We start from the raw sequence: 21,028 nt of genomic DNA on the forward strand, positions 1-21,028 counted from the left end.
CCTCCTCGAGCGCCGCTCCCCTCGGACTGGCAAGGCAGCGACAGCTGCGTGGAGGCTACTCCAGGAGCCCCAGAGCCGGGGTGGGGGGCAGCCATGGCGGGCAGCCCAGGCAGCGGGGCCTCCTTGGAGGGTGTATCCCTGGGCTCTTCTGAGGAAGCTGATCTCCGCAGGGAAGGTAGGGAAAGGCGGGGTGGGGAGGCTGTGGGGGAAAGCTGGTCCCTTCATCTCCCCTCCTTCCTCGGGGTTTGGGCATCTGGAGAGGATGCCCCGGGAGCGGACCCTCGGGAGCCTAAGGGAGCCGGCCTGAGTAGAGGGCACTAACTCCCCCGGGCTCTGTCCTCCTCCAAGGCTGACAGGCTTGTGGGTCTGTAGGTGAGGATGGCTGGGGAGGGTGGATCCCAGGATACCCAGGCAGAATGGGAAGGGTCCCTGCCCTGGCTTCTTTCCGTGGTCACTGAGGGCCTTGCAGGTGTCTGATTAATACCAAGCCCAGGCTTGGGCAGGAGGGGTCTAGAGGGCGGGCTTGGATGTTGTTTCTGGAGAAAGTGGGGAGGAGGGTGGGAAGAGGGCGGTCACTGAGCCATGTCTGCTTCTCCCGTTTCAGTGCCCCCTCCTCCCCATCCTTATTCCTTCCTGGAGGAGGGGGCACTGACAAGAGTGGTGAGAGGAGCCGGGGACTGTATCCACCCCCCTCCACGGCTTGAGTGCTGTTATGTAGACTCAGGCGTGGGTGGCTGGGTGGCAGAGTAATGATACCCCCTGCCCATCTCTGCCCCCAGCTGGGCACACTCTGCTTCTCCTTTCCTCCCCCCAGAACCTGCCACTACCTCCGTGGGTGGGTACAGACAAGCCCTACCTTAGATTTCAGCAGCCACTGCTGTAGCCCAGTGTCAGGTGTTCTCACATCCTTAGTTACGTCCCATGCCAGGCTGAGGGGTTGCTGATCCCTGGGCTGATTTGGTCTAACCTCGGCCCTTTGGTGCCCACAGCACCCCAGGGTGCCTGCTCCCCAGCTCCTGTCAATGTTCTGGACCACATCTTGGCTTCCTATGATCTCTATTAACTTCTCAATGATAATAGATAACTCTCTGTCAGAGCTGAAGGGCCTGTAGACACTGTCTAGTTCCACACACCCATTTTACAGGAGGGAAAGACTGAGGCCAGTGAGGGACCATGACTTTTGAAAAATCACATGGAATTAATGATGCTGTTTGTACTGGATACTGCATAGGCTCTGGTCTCCTGCATGGCTGCCTGCTTGACTCTGGGCCTGCACTCAGGGACACGCTCCAAGTACTCTCTCTCCCCTGAGGCCCCTTGGTGCAGGTGGCTGAGTCCTGGGACTTCAGCCATCCAGAGATCAAGTGAGGAGTCTGTGGCTCTCTGGTTCAGGCCAGAACCTAGACCCTGACAACCACTTCCCTTTCTCCCCTCCTCCCACCTTGGAGTCAATTTCCTGCTTTCTAGACCCTCCCACCTGCCCAGGTTGGCATTACCTAGGGCCTAGAGAACAGCTCAAGGAAACTGTCCCCCTCCCTCACCGCTAGACCCCTGCCCCAGACATTCAGGGCCGGGAGTGCCCGAGCTGGGCAGGGAGGAAGTGCTACTGGAGAGGGGCTATCTTCTGTGGGACACAGGGTAGGAGGGGTGGGATGGCTCTGGTGGGTTTTGGTCTCCTGTGCCCAGCTGTACCTGTGTCTCACTGCCCGCCCCTTCTCCCCAGCCATGCAGCAAGTCCTGGACAACCTGGGATCCCTCCCCAATGCCACGGGGGCTGCAGAGCTGGACCTGATCTTCCTTCGAGGCATTATGGAAAGTCCCATAGTGAGATCGCTGGCCAAGGTATAGTGCTCCAGGGATGTGGGCACGAGGGCACTGTGCCTAGGGAGTTTATGGGGTTTGGCCATAGGGTGCCTGGGAATGGCGCATGTGGCCCAGAAGACCCGTGGAGGGGCTCTGCGTGAATACCCATGCCCAGGTGACAAGTCTGCATGACTGCAGGTGGTGGGCTGTCCCGTGCCTGGCCGGTGAGAGTATGGACATGCCCATGTGAATGGATGTGACTGCTGGCTTGTCGGGGGTGTGACTGGTGCCTGTGCATTGGAATCTCCAAGACTTCATCCTGCCTGTCCCCTCTGCCTTTGGACATTTTGTGCAGATGGCTTTTTAAGGTCACTGCCATGCGTCAGGTGGGGGAGAAACCCACTAAGAGAAAGTTACTAAACAATTTGGTAATGGCCATGATAGAGGCAGATGCACTAGGCATCTTGGGAATGTAAAGGACAGATGCCTAACCTGGTCTAGGGTAGCCAGGGAAGGCTTCCTGGAGGAAGGGCTGCTTAGCTGAGTCTGGAAGACTGAGGAGGAGGGGGAGGGCATTTGGGGCCAAGGGAAGAGCTTAAGCAGAAACAGAGGTGAGAAAAAGCCAGAAGTATGTGGGGGACTGCAAGTGTGGGGACTGGGGTGTGGAGGGCGACCAGGCCCCACCGGAGGGAGAGAGCTGTGCAGGGAATGCCATGTTCCGGGGACACAGCCTGTTCATGGGGAACGTTCCATCTGTGGAATGGCTGAAGACCCGGGGAGGTTGCTAATGACCAAGAGTGAAAGTGGAATGTTCTGGGGAGGAGAAAACGGAGCTGACTGGGGAGGAGTTGGTGGCGGGGATTGGAGAAAGGCAAAGTGCTTTCCATTCAGTGGTCAAGGATTGTATTCATGGGTTAAAAATAAAAGCAAGGAATCCCGCGTGTTTCAAAGAACGTGAGCTCCACCAGGGCAGGGGTGACTGTGTCTCCAGGGCCAAGAACAGTGCCTTGCATGCAGTAGGTGCTCACGGAATATTTGCTCAATGAATGAATACAAAGAGTGTAGAAACAAACCCTAACAGCCCTCTGAGTATCATCTCTAGGATGGGACTGCTGGCCACATTGTCTTGCGTCCTTGCTATTTCTTTGTAAGAAAGAAGTGTGATGCAGCCTGTGCCCCTCCGGTCTCACTTCCGCTGCTTTCCCTCCCGGCAGGTGACCACTGGCTTGAGGTTGATGATGTCCTACCCATGAATGTTTGCCTATCTAGCCTACGGATGTGTTTAAATGTACACAACCCACCCCTAGGATATGGGATTTTAAACTTTCCATAATGGAATGATAGCGTAAGCCGCTTAGCTTTGTGAGATTTCTAGTTCCTGTAAGTAATATGATTATTGACCTAAGTATAGATGTAGATACAGATAGATTCACTGTATTTTATTTTTTTAAGATTATTTATTTATTTATTTGACAGAGAGAGAGAGAGAGCGAGCAGCAGGGGGAGTGGCAGGCAGAGGGAGAGGGAGAAGCAGGCTGCCCGCAATCAGGGAGCCTGATGCAAGACTCGATCCCAGGACCCTGGGATCATGACCTGAGCGGAAGGCAGACACTTCACAGACTGAGCCACCCAGGCGCCCCAGATTGTTTCATTTTAACTGTTGTGTGGTGTTCCAGTACATGAAATAGAGCCCGCTGTATCTATTTATTGGTTTGCCTACTGAGAAACAGGTCCGTTGTTGATTTTCCGCTATCAAGGACAGCGCTGCGGGGAGCGTCCTCACGTTCCTCTGCTGCTGCACGTGTGAGTCTCTCTAGGGCGGACCCTTGGCAGTGGCGTTGCTGGATATGCACATTTTGACCCTTCACACCTGTAGCAAGCCACAACTGATTTCAGAGTAGGATTTGCTAGACCGTGTCACCTCTGGGTCACGTTAGCTGTTGCTTCTACAGTGAGACAGCCGAGGAGGGAGGGAGCTTTCCGGACGGCAGAGTCTCGGGGCGTGAAGGCCCCCTCCCAAGCATGGGTGCCCTCCGTAGTGTTCTTCGGTGCATTTGGTCCACCGGCAGCTCTCCAGTGAGAGGAATGCTGGCTGGATGACTGTCCCTCACTCAGTCATCCAGCTTTGACTTGACAGCTCTCTATGGCGTGCTCACTGAGTACCAGACGCAGTGCTGGGGCTGTGGGAATGGGCTGTCAGAGAGTTTGTTCTCCGGAGGGAGCCCAAGTCTGTTGTCCTGGGACCTCATGGTACAGCCTAACCAGAAGTTACTGGTGAACTAGATCAGACTGTAAACATGAACGCCCTTCCCGAGAATTGTTCTTGGGGATAGAAGTTCCTTCCAAGAGATTCCCAGGATGGTCCCAGATGCATAACGCACAATACAAGGTAGTGCGGGCCTTCCTTCAACACGGAGACTCCCAGTGAGAGGCTGGCGAGCTAAGGGGACCCTGTGACTTCTCGCCATCGAGCTGTGAGGCGGGCAAGAAGCGCATCTCTATAAAGGCCCGTCTGAGCTCAGTAAGACTCCCTCCCATCCCTTCGCGTGACCCTTCGCAGTGGAACTTTGTCACTTCCCTCAGCAAAAGGTAGAGTTCCTCCATTCTTCAATCTGGGCTTGACCATATGACTTGCTTTGGACAACGGGACCTACTTTTTACTCCTCATCAATTTTAACGATCATATATGCAGAGATACATTTCTAACCTAACAGACAAAAGTACTTGGATCAAAGATCCAGTGGTAAAAACCTGGTTCTCCTGGTGAAGTGGCCCATAAACTCAGGCATAGGCAAGCTAGAACTGCCTTGGTAGCTATTAATCTCCTTCCCTTACCCTTGTGGGGTGGAGCTTGCCTCTCCCCTCTGGGGCTGTGGAGACCGTGTGGGAATGCCTGGGCTGGGTAGATCTAGGACTAGGGAGGGGCAGGGCCTGAAGGGACAAACCCAGAGGGTAAAGGCTGTGGAGGGAAGTCAGATCTGGCCAACAGATCATAAATCCAGGGGGTTGGCTGCAGACGACAGGTGGCAGCCCTCGCAGGTGGGTGACATCTGGGAGGGCTGACCTGGATCCAGCAGCAGGTGTTCCGACAAGAGGCAAGGCTAAGGTGAGGAATCCAAGTCAGGTGACATTCAGAAATTCAGGCGAACTGTTACCAGTGGGGACATCTGCCAGCTGGGAGGCCTGTGATGTAATCCATACGAGATGAGGTAGAAAGAACATAGGGTCTGAGTCAGAAGAGTCACTGGCTGGCTTTGTGATTTTAGTACGTCTGACAACCTCTCTGACCTTTAGTTATTTCTTCTGAAAAGTGGGGATAATGATGTCTCTCTTTCCGAGTGTTGGTGGGAGTGGGGAAAGTCATGGATGTAGAAGTGCTTTTCAAACCATAAGGAGTTGTTACAATGCAGTCTTGGCCACTGGGCTGGAGTTCACGGGGAGGACTCTACTCCTGTGATAAGGCTGGGGTGAGAGCATTGGCAAAGCAAGATAGGGTCCTAGAAGAATGAAGGACTGGGGCGGGAGCGTCTGTTACTGAAATAGAGCCTCTGACCAAGGGACATGACAGGTGGAAGCTACAGTGGTGGGGAGCTCAGTGTATTAGTCAGCTTCTGCTATGTAACAAACCATCCCACAGTTTAGTGGCTTAAAACAACCATATTTCATTTCTCATGATCTTTTTGATCATTTGGTGGTTTTTCTGGTCTGGGCTGCTCAGTTGGGGCAGAGTGATCTAGGAAGTTCTCCTTCACACGGCTGGTGTCCCCGCTGGGAAGGCTGCGATGTCTAGGATGGTATGGTCTCTCATCTTCTAGGAGGGGGCCCAGGGTTCTCCACAAGGCAGTCTCAGCAGCCAGGGAGGACAAGTCCCAAGTCCCAAGCACTTTCCAGGCCTCTGCTTGCATCACATTTGCTAATGTCCCACTGACCAAGCTAACCACATCATCAGACGGAAGAGTGACTTTACCTCTGGCACTCCATTCTCTGGGACTCCTTTCAGTGTTTGAGCTATTTAATTACGAACCTAGACTTCAAATGAGAATTCCCTGTCTTCTGCCAAGATCAGAGAGGTTGGCATGGGAGCGCAGAGGGAAAAGCTCTCTAAGAAATGGCTGTGTGGCGTCTCTGCTTTTGTAGTCTGCTTCCAGCCGTGGATCAGGAGCTGAGAGATCAGGGTTCAAGTACCGGCTGCACCATTAGCTAGCTGTGTACTTGGTCCAGGCGCTTCAGGAAAGTCTCTCATCCAATGCTAGTAAGAGGACAAAGCGGCCCAAGCCCCATGGAGGAGGGTTGTCAATATCTAACAAAACCACCCTTGTAGCTCCTGCTCGATCCAGGAAATTACATGAAAGACTTCTCTACAGATGGACAACAGCTGTGCCACGTTATTCACCGCAGCTGTATTTGCAATAGTAAGATATTAGAAGCAAGGTAAATACCCATGAGAGTGGCTGAATAAATTATGGTCCTCCAGTCATGCGGTGAGTCAAATGCAGTAATTAAAATATAATAATAATAATAATAATAATAATAATAATAATAATAATAATAATAGAAGATCTCCACATAGCAGCATAGAATGATTTCCAGGGCATACTGTTGAGTAAAAAACCAAACAGCAAACCAAGCCAATTAAACAAACAAAAAAACCCAAGGAATCGAAGAGTGTGTATAGTGTTCTACCTTTTATGTAAGAAAAGAGAAATATTTACTTATTTTTGTGAAAAGAAACAGAATAAGCCAGAACTAATGAAAATGATTACCTCTAGAGTGCGGGTGTGATAGGGCAGAAGGGATGAGGGTGGAAATGAAACTTCCTTCAATTTACTTTTTATATAGATTGAAAATTTGAACCATGTCAATGTTGTACATATTCCAAAAATACAAATAAATGGAAAAGAATGAAAAAAGTGAACTCTGAAACTAAGTGCAGAGAAGTGAATCTATCTACGTATTAAATCGTTAGCATAACCGTACAGAAAAGGGAATTAATTCTAGTTACTTTTGCTCACAATATTCTGACTGTATACACTACGTGAGATATATTCTGAGGCTGTACTATTTAATACAGTAGCCACGAGCCACATGTGAGTATTTATTTAAATACTTATGATAAATGAAAATACTTAAGTAAACCGAAATGCTGATAAAAAATCAAAAGTTCGGTTTCTCAGTCGTAGTCGTCATATTGCTCAGTGGCCACATGTGGCTACCACACTGGGCATCATGGATGTTGAACTTTAAATGCTCTAAGTGCTTTTAGACTATTCCGAGGACAAAAAGAACTGCAGATAAATCTTGATTTTTTACTGAAGTTCGTGATAGGTAGCCATGGTCGTTTTGCAATTTTGAAATCTTTTTGAATAGTAGAGGACAGAACAAATAAATACATGTATTAATGTTCTTGGGAAATAAATACTCACTGAGGGAGAAGGGAGGTACAAATGTGGAATGAGAGAAGATGAGGAAAATCTTGCAAAGTTAGGTTTTAATTGGAGCAAGCAGTATCGACTAGTGGCCATTAGCGGCACCCCAGAAGCAATGAGCACCAACTGCCCAGATCTTGGTTTCTAAGTACCATTCCCTGCCAAAAGGAATCTGAGCTCTTTGGAGAAATTGCTGAGCCCAGACCTGGGGTAGGGAAACTACAGGATGGGCTCATGGCAGAAGGAAGAAGGTGCTCAAGAACTGATGGGAACATGTCAAAAGGACACGGGTGTGTTTGGGGCTCTCACTGCACAAACTTGCAATAATTTGAGGCAATGAAGATAGTGATGGTGATGGTTTGGAACACAAGGTAAAAAGAGTCCATAGTGATACAGAGAGGGGGGTGTGGGGGAGAGGGAGGAGGGGTGGGAGGGGAAAGGACAAGCTCGGTCTTATAGTAGAATGCCAATAAACGTAGAAGGAATGATGAAGTTAGGAAATCACCATTTGCAACCCCCAAGTTAAAAACTGACTGGGGCACCTGGGTGGTTCAGTTGGTTAAGTGTCTGACTCTTGATTTCAGCTCAGGTCATGATCTCAGGGTCTTGAGATCCAGTCCCACATTCAGCTCTGTGCTGGGCATGGGAGCCCGCTTGGGATTCTCTCCCTCTCCCTCTGCCTCTGCCCCTTCCTCCCCCCATCCCCCCAAAAAGAATTGATTTAGGCAGGGGTCATAAATGAATGTTAAATTCATCAGTGAAAGATTGTTGGGGAGCAGAATAGTCACAGGGTCTCAAGGCGTGGGAAAGACACGGGATAGCTTATGTAGAACTCTTGCCAAAATGATTAACCTGAGTCTCATCATGGAGAAACAATCAGAAAAATCCAGTTGTGGGGCATTTTACAAACGACTTGCCTGAACGTAATGAAAAATGTCCTGAAAGACCAGAAGTTACTGGGATCTGGTATAGATTAAAGGGGAATAAAAAGATGTGACAACCAAATGTAACACCTGGTCCTTGCTGAGATTGTCCATCAGGAAAAACAAAAACAAAACAACAAACCTGTAGAGGTTATTTTTGGGGACAACAGCAAACATTTGAATAGACACTGTCTATTAGATGATAATATATCAGTGTGTCAATGTTGAACGCCCTGCGTGTGATAACGGTATCGTAGTTTATGTAGCGGATCTCCTATTCGTTCTAAGGTGATGTATGCTGAACTGCTCTGGGGTGAAGTGGCTTATTTTTCAAATGATTCAGAGAAAAAAAAAGCCTTCATGTATATCCCTGAAATGGCACTCCTTACTTCCTGACCCAGCCAGCATGACTCTCCCTGCTGGGCTGGTCCCTGGTGAAAGCTTCCTTTCCCTCTTCTCAGAGCACCTTGCCATGGAGCCCAGGGTCGGCAGAAGAACCAGGGCCCTCTCCTGGTACCGTAGCCAGTTGACCCTTGAACAGCATGGGTTTGAACTGTGTGAGTTCACTTATGTGGATTTTTCTCAATAAAGTACAGTGCTGCAAATATGTTTTCTCTTCCTTATGATTTTCTTAACATTTTCTTTTCCCTAGCTTACTTTCTTGTAAGAATATAGTATATCATCATATAACATAGAAGATATGGTTAACGAACTTTTTATGCTATCCATAAGGCTTCCAGTCAACAGTAGGCTATTAGGAATTACGTTTTCGTGGAGTCAAAAGTTACATATGGATTTTTGACTGTGCAGGGTTGGTGTGCCTAACCCTTGTGTTGTTCAAGGGTCAGTTGTACTGATTTCTTATCCCCTCCCTCCCTGGGAGCACTGGCCCGAAGGTCTGGAGACCCACGTTCAGGTCCCTGCGACCTTGAGCAAGTCGCTCCTCCTTCCTCATCCTGGGCTACAGGATGTCCAAGACCATGCCATCTGGTGGGAGAAGCTGTCCTGGAACTCACATGCTTATAAGGTCCTGGAGGGCTGGGGACAGCTTGATAATTTTAATGGCCCTCTGTGACAAGGGGATGGGAACGAAGGTTTGTCCTTTGTATTCTCCCTTCTGTAAATTGGGTCCTAATCATCGTTTGGGGGAGAAAGGGGAAAGCAAGTGTGTCTACGCATGTGTGAGCGTGCGTGTGTCTGGGTGAGTGAGGCTCTGAAGCCGATATCAGAAGCAATGCTGACGGTGGGGTCTGAAGTCAGACCCCTACCTGGGGTCTGAGCAGGTAGGGGACAGTGTTTGGTACCCCAGGGTTCTTGGGGAGCCTCAGGTGTCACCTGTTCCGCACCCCTCCCCCCAGGCCCACGAGCGGCTGGAGGAGACCAAGCTGGAGGCCGTGCGGGACAACAACCTGGAGCTGGTGCAGGAGATCCTCCGTGACCTGGCCCAGCTGGCAGAGCACAGCAGCACGGCCGCCGAGCTGGCCCGCATCCTCCAGGAGCCCCACTTCCAGGTTCCGGCGCTGGGATGGGGTGGTGGCTGGGGCAGGCCGCTGGGACGGGGGCTGGCAGGATGTTAGTGCAGAGATGGGAAGGGACCATGGGACACTGTCTCATGGTCCCTTTTCTTTCCACTACCTCCCCAGTCCCTCCTGGAGACACACGACTCTGTGGCCTCAAAGACCTATGAGACACCACCCCCCAGCCCTGGCCTGGACCCCACCTTCAGCAACCAGCCGGTGCCTCCCGACGCAGTGCGCATGGTGGGCATCCGCAAGACCGCTGGAGAGCATCTGGTGAGGCCGCCGGGCAGGCCTGGGGTGGGATCTGGAGGGGGCCGTTGAGAATAACCGGCGGGGACCAAATCTGGTCAGGAGAGGGCTGAAGACGAAGATGGGCCCAGCTTTGCCCCGGGACGGGCCCGTGCAGCCCCAGGAGACCACAGACACTGTGCATCTGAGCTGCGCACAGAATGTGCCAGGACCCTCTCCACTCCGCACACTTGCCCTCCGCGAATGCCCCTGTAAGGGAAGAATTTGGGCAGAAAGACGGAAGAGGAGGAGTCTGCGAGTCCGGGGTGGAAGGGGTGAGGATGGGAATGGAGGGGCTCTTAGGAGACCCATTTGGAGATTCTGGCTTGGAGCAGCTGGAGCCTCCCCACACCTGCCCTCCACCCCCCCAGGGCGTGACGTTCCGTGTGGAGGGCGGCGAGCTGGTGATCGCGCGCATTCTGCACGGGGGCATGGTGGCCCAGCAAGGCCTACTCCACGTGGGCGACATCATCAAGGAGGTGAACGGGCAGCCGGTGGGCAGCGACCCCCGCGCGCTGCAGGAGCTCCTGCGCAGTGCCAGCGGCAGCGTCATCCTCAAGATCCTGCCCAGCTACCAGGAGCCCCATCTGCCCCGCCAGGTGGGTCCCTCCACCCAGCTCCACCCAGCCTGAGGCCTAAGGGGCAGCCGCCAGAGGGACAAGCGGGGGGTGGGGGTCCCCTTCTCCCGCACGCTCGTGCATCGGCCTTAGTCGTGGGCACTGACACGCATGTCCAAAGGAGGTGCGCACGTTTAAGGCTTGCTGTACCCAAATGAGTGCTGGTATCCCTGCGCCCTGGGCCTGCCTGCGTGTCTTGGGTGCGCGCATGCGTACCAGCGGGTTGCCGCCTGTCTGTACGGCTGCCTCCTGGTTGGTGAATGGTGGGGGCCTGGCTGCTCTGTCCACCTTCTCCTACTGGCTCTCCAGCCGTCTGCCCGGGCCCCCTGTGTCAAGCGGAGGGCGTGGGTGGACCGAGGGATCCTGCATTAGGTGCCAGGATTGTGTGCCTTACCCAGTGATCCCGCGTCTCCTCAGTGGATGGGCCCATGGCCCCAGGCCTGAGCTGAGGCCCCATCACTCTGAGTCCTTTTTTTCTAGAAGCAAAAGGAGGCTGGTACCAGGGAGGCGGCCGGGCGGGTCTGGGGGGCGTCATGCCTTGAGAGGGGCAGTGCCCGAGCCTCTTGCATCTTTGTGAGAGTAGGGGGATGACGGTGGACAGTGTGACACTCCCCCCACCCTCAGAGGGGGAAGTGGGGTGGGGACTGGTCTGAGAAGGGTACTGACCTCCAGCCTTCCCTTCTTGCCTGGACCCTTCTGTGATCCCCGGTCCAGGTATTTGTGAAATGCCACTTTGACTATGACCCTGCGAGGGACAGCCTCATCCCCTGCAAGGAAGCGGGCCTGCGCTTCAATGCTGGGGACTTACTGCAGATCGTAAACCAGGACGACGCTAACTGGTGGCAGGTGAACGCTCGGTGTCTGTCTCCAGCTGTGGTGTGTGGGGGTGGCGAGGGCCCGGGGAGGTGTCCTCTCACTCAGATCTTTGTCCCATGTCCCTTCAAGGCATGCCATGTGGAAGGGGGCAGCGCCGGGCTCATCCCCAGCCAGCTGCTGGAGGAGAAGCGGAAAGCCTTTGTCAAACGCGACCTGGAGCTGACACCCACTTCAGGTATGAGGGTCCCCCCAGAACCCCTAACCTGGGATCTGACGCAAGCCTGCCTGGCCTCACTCGCCCGTCTCTCTGTGGCCAGGGACCCTGTGTGGCAGCCTTTCAGGAAAGAAAAAGAAGCGAATGATGTATTTGACTACCAAGAACGCAGGTGCGTGTTGGAGGCCCCCTTCCCTGTCCTCTCACACGGCATGCCCCCTCCCTGCAGCCGCCAGTGACTTGTGCTCCTGCTGTCCCGGTGCCGGTGCCGGGGCTGCCAGTCTTGTCCCTAGGCCCTGCCTCCGCCATCTCTGCTGCCCCTGGCCCCAGCCCCTCTTATCCTTGGCCCCTGGCCCCACCCATGCCACCCAAGTAGACTGATGAGTGCCGTGTCCCCGTGTTTAGAGTTTGACCGCCATGAGCTGCTCATTTACGAGGAGGTGGCCCGCATGCCCCCCTTCCGCCGGAAAACCCTGGTGCTGATCGGAGCCCAGGGCGTGGGCCGGCGCAGCCTGAAGAACAAGCTCATCATGTGGGATCCAGACCGATACGGCACCACGGTGCCCTGTGAGTGCGGGCCGGGCCCTGCTGGGCGCGGGGCGGCGCGGTGTCCGTCCGCGGAGCGGGCCTCTGCGTGGGTATCAAGTCAGGTGGTACTATGGGGGAAGTGTGGGGGTGCGCCCTCTGGGGGTGATGGGGGAACTGCAGGCTGGAGACGGTTTGGGAGGCTGTGGCCTGGGTGGGCTGGGCGCCTCTCCTCTCATGGTTCACTTGCTAAAAACCCAGCTGGGAACCCATGTGAAACAGCCACGTGTGGTGACAGAACCAGCAGGGGTGGCGAGAGCTTCTGGTTCCTGGAGGCGGGAACCTGAGGGCTGACCGCAGATCCACTTGAACTTGGTGCATGGCTTTCGTGTGCACATTGCCCTCTGTGGGCCTCAGCCCCCTATCTGTGAGTGCTGGGCTGGAGCAGTGAGCTCTGAAGGCCCCCTCAGTATAGATGTTTCGGATCCTTGTGTGCCAGGGGTGAGGGCGAGGGCACAGAGCGTGGGAAGGCAGCCGTGCTGTGCAGGTGGAGGGGGGCCTCACCTGCTGGGCTGCAAGGCCCCTGTAGGACAGTGCACGTGTGTCTGAGGTGGTACACGGCCTCCTGTGCTCATTCAGCCCCTCCTTCCCCCTAGACACGTCCCGGCGGCCCAAGGACTCAGAGCGGGAAGGCCAGGGCTATAGCTTTGTGTCCCGCGGGGAGATGGAGGCCGACATCCGTGCGGGGCGCTACCTGGAACATGGCGAATACGAGGGCAACCTGTATGGCACACGAATCGACTCCATCCGGGGCGTGGTCGCCGCCGGCAAGGTGTGCGTGCTGGATGTCAACCCCCAGGTACCGCCCCAGCCTGCTTGTTCCCAGCCTGCCCTCTGCGCGTTCTGTTGCCCCCCACCCCGGCACTCCCCATGTATTTCCAGCCACTGGTCTCCCAAGCAGCCCCCATATAACCCCTCAACTACTGCTAGGAGCCCAACCCACCTAGAACATTTTTCTGAGCCTCCCAGGCCCCCCACACCTTTAACCTCCGCCAGTGTCCCAATCCCCAGCCACCTGCCAGCTGTTTCTCCACCATTCATCCCCAGGACTCAGGTCCCAGGACCCCAGGTACCATTTCCCCACCATTCCCAGGTATCTGTGCCCCCAGCTATCCTTCCCCTACTTTCTAGAATGTCCGTGGGGGATAGACTCCCCCATCCCCTTCTTTTCCCGCAGGCAGTGAAAGTGCTGAGAACAGCTGAGTTTGTCCCTTACGTGGTGTTCATCGAGGCCCCTGACTTTGAGACCCTACGGGCCATGAACCGGGCTGCCCTGGAGAGTGGGGTGTCCACCAAGCAGCTCACGGTGAGGGCTCTGATATGCGGTGGGAGGGGTCTGGTGGCTGCCTGGGGGAGAGGGCAGGCTGGAGCTGATGAGGGGAAGGAGGTGGTGTCGGGAAGGGGAGAGAGGCCCACGCAAGGTATCAGTGAGGTTGGACTTGTGATTCCCGCTGTATAGGTATGGAAACGGAGGTCTGAGCAAGGAAGCAAAGTGCCCAAAGTCTCAGAGTCAGGGATACGGCTAGCCTGGGGTACGGGAGCTTTTGCCAGGCCTACAGCTCCTTCCATTTTGTGGGGACAGAGTGCTTACCAAAGGGAGTCCAGAGGGCCCGTGGGAGATCTGTGGGCAGAACGGGCCAGGTGGGCTGAGGGCGTTTACAGCTGGAGGGAAAGGCTGAAGGGAAGGAGGAAGCTGGAGGCTGGAAGGCTAGCTGGAGGGATAAGTTAGCATCAGGGAGGAGGCAGCGCTGGGAGGAGAGGCTTCGAGTCAGGTGTTACAGGACCCCAGGGCACCTGCCTCCCTACCAGGTACCCCTTGGAGCAGCCTTCCCCAGGAGATGTAGGGTTTGCGGAACTCTGAGCTCCGGGGTCCATCTGCTGGCCACATCTGGTACTGCAGGTCAGGCCCCGGGTCAGAGTCCTGCTCAGGCCCTGGAAAGGCTGCCTGGGTTGGGCTTCCCCTTAAAGTACCCTGGTCACAAACATAGCCAACTGGGGCCACTGGGACATAGCCGGGCCAGTCCTAGAACTTCCACTTTGACTTATTTAAGTCAGTATTCAAAGTTCACTTCGCACCTGCCTGGCCAGCTGGCCAGCTTTGACTAGGGGTGGGGTGGTGGTTCCCCAGGGCACCCGGGAGCGCCCTAGTAGTGGCATGCTTGCGAGGTATATCTCAGGCTGAGGAAGTAAGGGCCCCTGGTCAGAGTGGAGGGAGCACTGACTTTGGAGTCAGGCAGACGCTGTGCAGCCGCCGGCCACGCAACCTGTCTGTACCTCCATTTTCTCTGTTGGAAATGGGGAATAAATGAGTCCCACCTTGCAGAGCCCTATTCAAGATTATGTGGGTTGCAAAGCAGTTCGTGCCCTGCTTGGCCCTCACTAAAGTTTATTTCCTTCCTTCCTTCTTTTCATCCATTTGTCTGTCCAGGATTGCGGGGGAGCAGCCCTGGGGCATGCAGGGAGGGGCTCCTGCCTCCTTAGCCAGGGAGACTGTACATGATAGGGCTGGGCTCTGGGGAGGGTGATGGATAGGGGAGGCTGCAGATTCCCCCTGATGATGGGGGTGGCAGGGCGAGGGGGGGACACTGATGGCCGGGAGGTCCCCTTGTGCCGGCAGGAGGCAGACCTGAGGAGGACCGTGGAGGAGAGCAGCCGCATCCAGAGCGGCTACGGGCACTACTTCGACCTCAGCCTGGTCAACACCAACCTGGAGAGGACCTTTCGTGAGCTCCAGGCTGCCATGGAGAAGCTGCGGACGCAGCCCCAGTGGGTGCCCGTCAGCTGGGTGTACTGAGACTGTTCGTGCGGACCGCACCTCTCTGGGCTGTGACCCAGAACCCCGAATCCATCCCCTCCCCCGGCCATGACCCCCAGCCCTGATCCTTAGCTCTCATCCCCGGGTGACGGCTCCTAGCGGGCCCTGCTCCGGCTTCAGCACAGACGCGTCACTGCCAAGGAGGTGGGTGTTCATGGGGCACCTCTGTGCCCAGGTGCTGCCCACTCCCGATGCCCACTGGCCACCAGATGTCCCTCTCTGAGGGCCAGCCTGTGCCCAGGAGTGTGTCAGAGTCACCTCCATAATGCCCAGTCCAGAGAAGAGGAACGCTGCTCTGGGGCCCTGTGGCCAGTAGGTACACTGCCCCCTGCCACCTCTCTCCAGCCACCTTTTCTCCTTGGACTGGCCACACCCACTCCATTCCGGGGCTCCTCCCACCTCTCACCCCTGTGGCCCAGAGCAGGCCTGGCAGTCCCCGGCAGTGGTGCCAGCCTGGGGGAGCCAAAGCTGGAGCCAGCTGCCACAGCTGGGGAGCAGTGCGGTCCCAGCTCTCTTGGAATGAGGCCGAGTCCCCCAAGTGGACCCCGCCCTGTCCTTCCCTCATGCGCAGCTTTTCACTGCCGAAGTCTCTCCACGGACTTCTCTGATGTGCCCTTCACAGGGCCGCTCTGCTCCCCGCAGCGCAGGGAGGGGTGAGCTGAAGGCTGAGCCGCGTGATGGAGAGCCTGCGACTAGTGACCATGGCCCCTTGTGGTGCGGGGCACACCTGGGCTCCCTATTCGTGACCATGGTCCAGCTTGGTCTCTCCGGTGGGGTCCGGGTGGCCCACCCGCATCAGGTCTGCCTGGGGGGCTGAGGATGGGTGCAGAGAGGAGCTTGTGAGCCGGCCAGGGAGCATGGGCTTGGCAGAGGCCATCCATGCTCTAGGGGCTCCCTGTTGTACACCTGCAGGGGGCGCCATCCACCCTGTTTCTGCCGTCCAGCTTAGCTTCCGCAGGCTGGGGCACCTGGTCTGTGTTTGCGCTGTTGGCCTGTGTGTGTGTGTGTCAGTCTCGGTTTTGGGAGAAGAGAAGCAAAGAGTTGTTTTGCTTTGGAGATCACTCTTTGGGGCCCTTTTTTGGGTGTTCTCCATCAGTCCCATTTCTTATGAGACCCTTATCCCTGATTCCAGAGCCTTGACCCTCCCCCAATGTCTTTCTCCCCGTCTCGTAGTGTCCCCCTATCCTATATGACACCCTCGAGTTCTTGGGGAGGACAATTGTGTAAAATAAGGAGAATCCCTTTTAAGAATGCCGTCCTAGAGTTCCCCAGGCACCTGGCCCGCGTCCCTCTCTGTGATCCTGTCTGGGGTGAATCTGTCCTTGCAGGGACCACCCCCTCGCTCCCACCGCCAGCCCCTGTGCTTCCCAGTTCTCTGAGTGTCTGATCAGTCTTCGCTGCAGGTTCAGCCCGAGCTGGCCCCTGAACCACTGTGTGCCCATTTCCTAGGGAAGGGGAGGGAGAAGAAACAGAATATTTATTACAAAGTTAGAAATATATTTATTATATTAGGGATCTCATTTGCATTTGCCTAGGATATGCAAATGAGATGTAAAGGTCAAGCCTGCTCCCATCTCATTTGCATAGCTCTGCATCCACTATGCATCACGTTTATACTCCTCTTTTCCCTTTCGTCAGTGTTCTTTTTATCCTCAGTTCAACTCTTCCTTGCATCACCCTTACCCACAGCCCAGGGGGACCAGGAGTGGGAGGAAAAGCTGCTCTCCTGCTGGCCCGAGGCAATGGTATCCTTTGCCAGTTCCCATCTCATGGGGGAGGGGCACTTGGAAGTAGAAGCAGCGGGGGATCTGGGGGTGCAGCCCCCCTGCCCTTGGTTAACCTCCAAAGTCCCCTGATGGAAGAGCATCCTCTGATGGAGGAGGGGGGAGCCTGGCCTGGGGGGCCGCGCACCTTGCCGAGGAACTGGCACCTGACCATGTAGGGCGGATCCCCTGGGCTGATGCTCTTCTGGCACCTTCACCTCCAGTGATGCCTGGGGGGCAGGGCTGGACCCCTCCTCTCCTGTCTTCATCCCTTCAACTGTGCCCTACCTCCCCTACACCAGCACCACTCAGTCCCCGGCCCAGGGCTGGGTTGGAACAGGTGTGTGCCCACCACATTACCTCTCTGACCCCGTCCTCCTTCCCTGGACGCTTGTACTTGGGGCACCTCGGGACGAGGACTCTGCCCCCCACTGTCCACACTCAGTGCCGGCCCTGTTGCCCTTCCCCTCTCCCCTCCCTCAGCCAATTCTTCAGCTTTTGCTCTGACTGGTTTTCTTTCTTTTCCTTTGATTAAATGTGAAAACAAAGGTTTCTGGGCTCTATTTGTCTTTGGTTGGGGCCCGGTGGATGGCTTTGGTACAGGGTGAGAGGGGGGAGCCCAGCACAGATGATTGTGGGATGGAAGTCGCAGTGACTTGTCTCGTGTCCAGTGATGTCTTCCAAAATTTCCCATCCCACCCTTCCACATGCCCCATCCCTGGAAGCCGCTTGTTCTAAATGCCTATATCCAGGAGTCTGTGAGCATTCGTGGGGGCCAGGGGACTCAGGGACTCCAAGGCTCATCCAGTCCCCTTCACCCAGAGCTTGCTGTGTGACCTTCAGCTGGGCCCTGTACTGCTTAGGTTCATACTCCGTGAAAATGTCATGGACTCTCCTGGCGCTAATGCTGGGATGGGTTCTAGGCGCTCAACAGTGCATGCCATGGAGAGCTGGTTGAAATGTCACCGTGGGGCGGGGGGGTGTCCAATCCTTCAGGGTTAAGGCATCAGCCTTCCTTCCCACCTTGAATTCTTCAGGAGACCCCAGAATGTTCACTGAGGATTCTTAGCAGGGGGCTTTAGCGCTTCCCTTCTCCCTGTAACAACCAAATGTGGAACTGGCTTTCTTCCTTTGATTTCCCCAGGCATCCACTCACGCAGGGACGAGTGTGGGGCAGACATCACTGGTGATTTGGAGACAATGTAAGGACTTATGTCTCCCACCTAATAGGTCTGATGAGAATCTAGGGTTGAATATTAAACATCCCAACTCCGAAATCTTCTGCGATCATTCCCAGCACATAGAATGTTTTTCTGGTCAGCCTTTCTCTTTGGGGTCCCCTGCCTCCCTCCGTGTTGCCGCACTCTCTTCCTCTCATCTTTTTTTTTTTTTTCTTCTTTTTTTAAGTACGCTCCACACCCAGCTTGGAGCCCAACGCGGGGCCTGAACTCATGACCTGGAGATCAAGTCCTGAGCTGAGATCAAGAGTTGGTCACTGAACCAAAGGAGCCACCCAGGGGCCCCTCTTCCTCTCATTTTTGAACCACCTTCTTCCCATCTCTGGGGTGTTCTTGGAAAATGAATATTTCATGACCATACCTAGCAACCCCACACTTGTATTTTTGTCCTAACCCAGTGGTTCACAATCCTGGCTGCATATTAGAATTGCCTGAGGGGTAAAAAAAAAAAAACAAAAAACAAAACCAATTGCCTGGACTCTACTCCAGATCAGTTAAATCAGAAGTTCTGAAAAGGCCGACAACTATAACTAACACAGTTGCTTATTATTATTGTTATTATTGTTTTAAGATTTTTATTTTTAAGTAACCTGTACACCCAACGTGGGGCTCGAACTCACAAACCCAAGATCAGGAATTTCATGCTGTTCAGCTGAGCCAGCCGGGTGCCCCCAACACAGCTTTATTATTAATTTCTTGCTCACATCATATCTGATGGGAATTGGGTGGCACTCCTAACAGTGACCCAGGGATCCAGCCTCTTTCCATTTTTGACACCACCATCTTTCAGAACAGGCTCCACAGGTGTCATGGAAGAGGAGTAGAGTGTAGGAAATTACTCAGGGATATTATGGGCTAGGCCAGTTGGCTCACATCCATTGGTCAGAATCTAGTCATGTGGCCCTGGATTATTGCAAAGGAGCCTGGGAAATGTAGTTTTCCTTGGTGCTCAGGAAGAGGAAGCGGGATCTAGCCAGCCTCTGCCAGGCTAGGAGTAGAGTCTGGGAAGCTATATGTTTTAAAAATTCCCCGAGTGATTCAAATGTGTAGCCAAGTTTGCCAACCACTGCACATCTATTTTCGCCATACCCTTGGGAGTGGAGGAACTTTCCTTCTAGCCCCAAATTAGCATCAAGGTAATTTCCTACTGAAGATATTTGAATTTCTAAAAGAAATATTGCTACCAGTTTGGTTTTTTTTTAATTCTTTTTTCTTTCTGGCACAGTAGCATATGGTTGGTAGGGCAGAATGGATTCCTACCATATTATAGTTGGGAAACAGCTGCAGAGGTGATGGGCTTTGTCTAGTGTCACATAGAAAGTCATTGGCAAAGCTGGAACAGACCCCTGGACTCCTGGTTCTCAGGCTGGGGCTTTCTCCCCGTGTGCTGCCTCCCAAAGATGGAGGGGGGTTGATAGAGTCTGGGGTGGGGCGCACTTAGGGGAGGAAGGCCTTGTTGAAGGAGGAACATGGGATAAGAAAGGGAACCATGAGGGGAAGTGTGGCCTACCTTGCCATCCCCAGATTCAACTCTTCGAGAGATCCAGGCATTCCAGGTGGTTGAGGAACTCAACAGGCTGCAGCTCTCCCAGCTCTGGCCCCTCCTCCCTCAGGACTGGGTTTGGTGGTGACTCCACCGCTCTGGGAGAGACGCAGCAGACCGTGCAAGGGAGCACTGGAAGGGAAGGGAGCACGGGAAGGGAAGACTATTTAGCTTGTCCCCTTGATCTATTTATCTACTCTAATTGCTATTATCAAGGTTTTAATTATTTAGAAATTTCTATGTTTTATATCTGGTTAAGAAAGTTTCCAATTACTCTTCTGATCAGTGATATTTTTCTTAGTAATACTTTATTTTTTCTAGAAAGTGAACTCTAAGATCGTTTTGTCAGAGTACACCCTTTTCCTTTGGGGATCCTAATTGGAATTGCATGAAATTGGGCCATTAATTGGGGGAGGATTCTCACTCTTCAGTCTTTTTCTGCAGGACTATGGTCTGTCTCCCTGTACTTTGGTCTCCTTCCAGCCCAGGGCCCCCACGCACCTGTCTGCCAGGCAGCACTGGTCAGACTGCCGCTGTCTCCAGTCAGCAGCAGCCCGATACCAAGGAGAACACTGTGACTTTCTTATAAAACAAAATTCTTCCCTTCAAAAGGATTGCCCTTTATCCTGAGATTCTCCTACCTCCCTACTCTTTGGAGATAAATGGTCTTTTTATAAAAGGGATGAGATTTTTTTTTCTTGTTTCTAGATGCATAAGTTGACAAAATATATTTTGGAAGTGTTACTGATCTGTGAAAGCTCAAAGTTTGGGTTAGGTCTCTCAGCGGATTGAATTACACAGATGCCCTGCATTTTGAACAGGGTTTCAAAGTCTCAACGCCTAGGAGGTGAGGCCGTGCATGCGCTGGCCGGAGAGCCCATTTCTCAGAGAAGAAACAGCAGCTGAAGAAGGAGTAACACAGCTGAGACTGACTTAGTCGATGCTCATTCCGTCCTGTTCTCTTGCCCCTCTCTGGAGAACACAGCTCCATTCTCCGCATGAAGTAAGTATATGAAGACACACCTTAGCCCCCAGGTAAGCCGAACTAAGGGCCCTATTCTGTCCCCGCAATTCTAAGTGTCTGAAGTCTGGCCCAAAGCCAAAGCAGGCTGACAGACTAAGGACGCCGGGTGTTCCCTTACTAATTTAAAAGTTTGCGAATGGAAGGTGACGAGATTAGGTGATCTGTGCCTTAAGCAGAAGCTCCGATACCCCGCCCTCACCCCACACATGCGCACACACACTCAAGATGCGGAATGAGTAGCAGGCAAGGAAATTCAATACCCAAATTACCAAAATACTAATTGTTTTTCAATGTGCGACAAGTATTCGTTCGTTCGCTTATCAAACATCCCTTATTTTTGAGAATTTACTCCAGCATCATCACCTCTTGGTGATGCTTTGTGACGCCTCCCCGGGCGGATCTGATCAAGGAGCAGATCCCGAAACAGCTTCTTGTCACGGCATCCTGATGGGG

The 21,028-nt window shown here is 53.8% G+C and overlaps 1 protein-coding gene and 1 long non-coding RNA gene across 3 annotated transcripts in view; one reads left to right on the forward strand and one right to left on the reverse strand.

Annotated features, from left to right (window-relative positions):
* Nucleotides 1–17,318, forward strand: part of MPP2 (membrane palmitoylated protein 2) — a 33,978-nt gene extending 16,660 nt beyond the window's left edge. For both annotated transcript variants that reach the window (XM_008693525.2, XM_008693527.2), the window contains 11 exons: nucleotides 1,724–1,842; nucleotides 9,511–9,663; nucleotides 9,796–9,945; nucleotides 10,332–10,559; nucleotides 11,292–11,423; nucleotides 11,523–11,628; nucleotides 11,711–11,779; nucleotides 12,013–12,174; nucleotides 12,789–12,991; nucleotides 13,370–13,498; nucleotides 14,810–17,318. In XM_008693525.2, the coding sequence (XP_008691747.1) occupies nucleotides 1,724–1,842; nucleotides 9,511–9,663; nucleotides 9,796–9,945; nucleotides 10,332–10,559; nucleotides 11,292–11,423; nucleotides 11,523–11,628; nucleotides 11,711–11,779; nucleotides 12,013–12,174; nucleotides 12,789–12,991; nucleotides 13,370–13,498; nucleotides 14,810–14,986 (1,628 nt within the window). In that variant the 3' untranslated portion in view covers nucleotides 14,987–17,318. The remainder of the gene's footprint in view (nucleotides 1–1,723; nucleotides 1,843–9,510; nucleotides 9,664–9,795; nucleotides 9,946–10,331; nucleotides 10,560–11,291; nucleotides 11,424–11,522; nucleotides 11,629–11,710; nucleotides 11,780–12,012; nucleotides 12,175–12,788; nucleotides 12,992–13,369; nucleotides 13,499–14,809) is intronic.
* LOC103665577 lies at nucleotides 16,368–20,992 on the reverse strand. The gene is made up of 3 exons (XR_569313.2): nucleotides 20,939–20,992; nucleotides 19,519–19,683; nucleotides 16,368–16,452 (listed from the first exon to the last, which is right to left on the reverse strand). It is a non-coding gene; the product is annotated as an uncharacterized LOC103665577 (long non-coding RNA).
* Between the last annotated feature and the right edge of the window lie 36 nt (nucleotides 20,993–21,028).

Source organism: Ursus maritimus, unplaced genomic scaffold (assembly GCF_017311325.1).
Source record: "Ursus maritimus isolate PB19 unplaced genomic scaffold, ASM1731132v1 scaffold_24, whole genome shotgun sequence".
NCBI classification, from domain to species: Eukaryota; Metazoa; Chordata; class Mammalia; order Carnivora; family Ursidae; genus Ursus; species Ursus maritimus.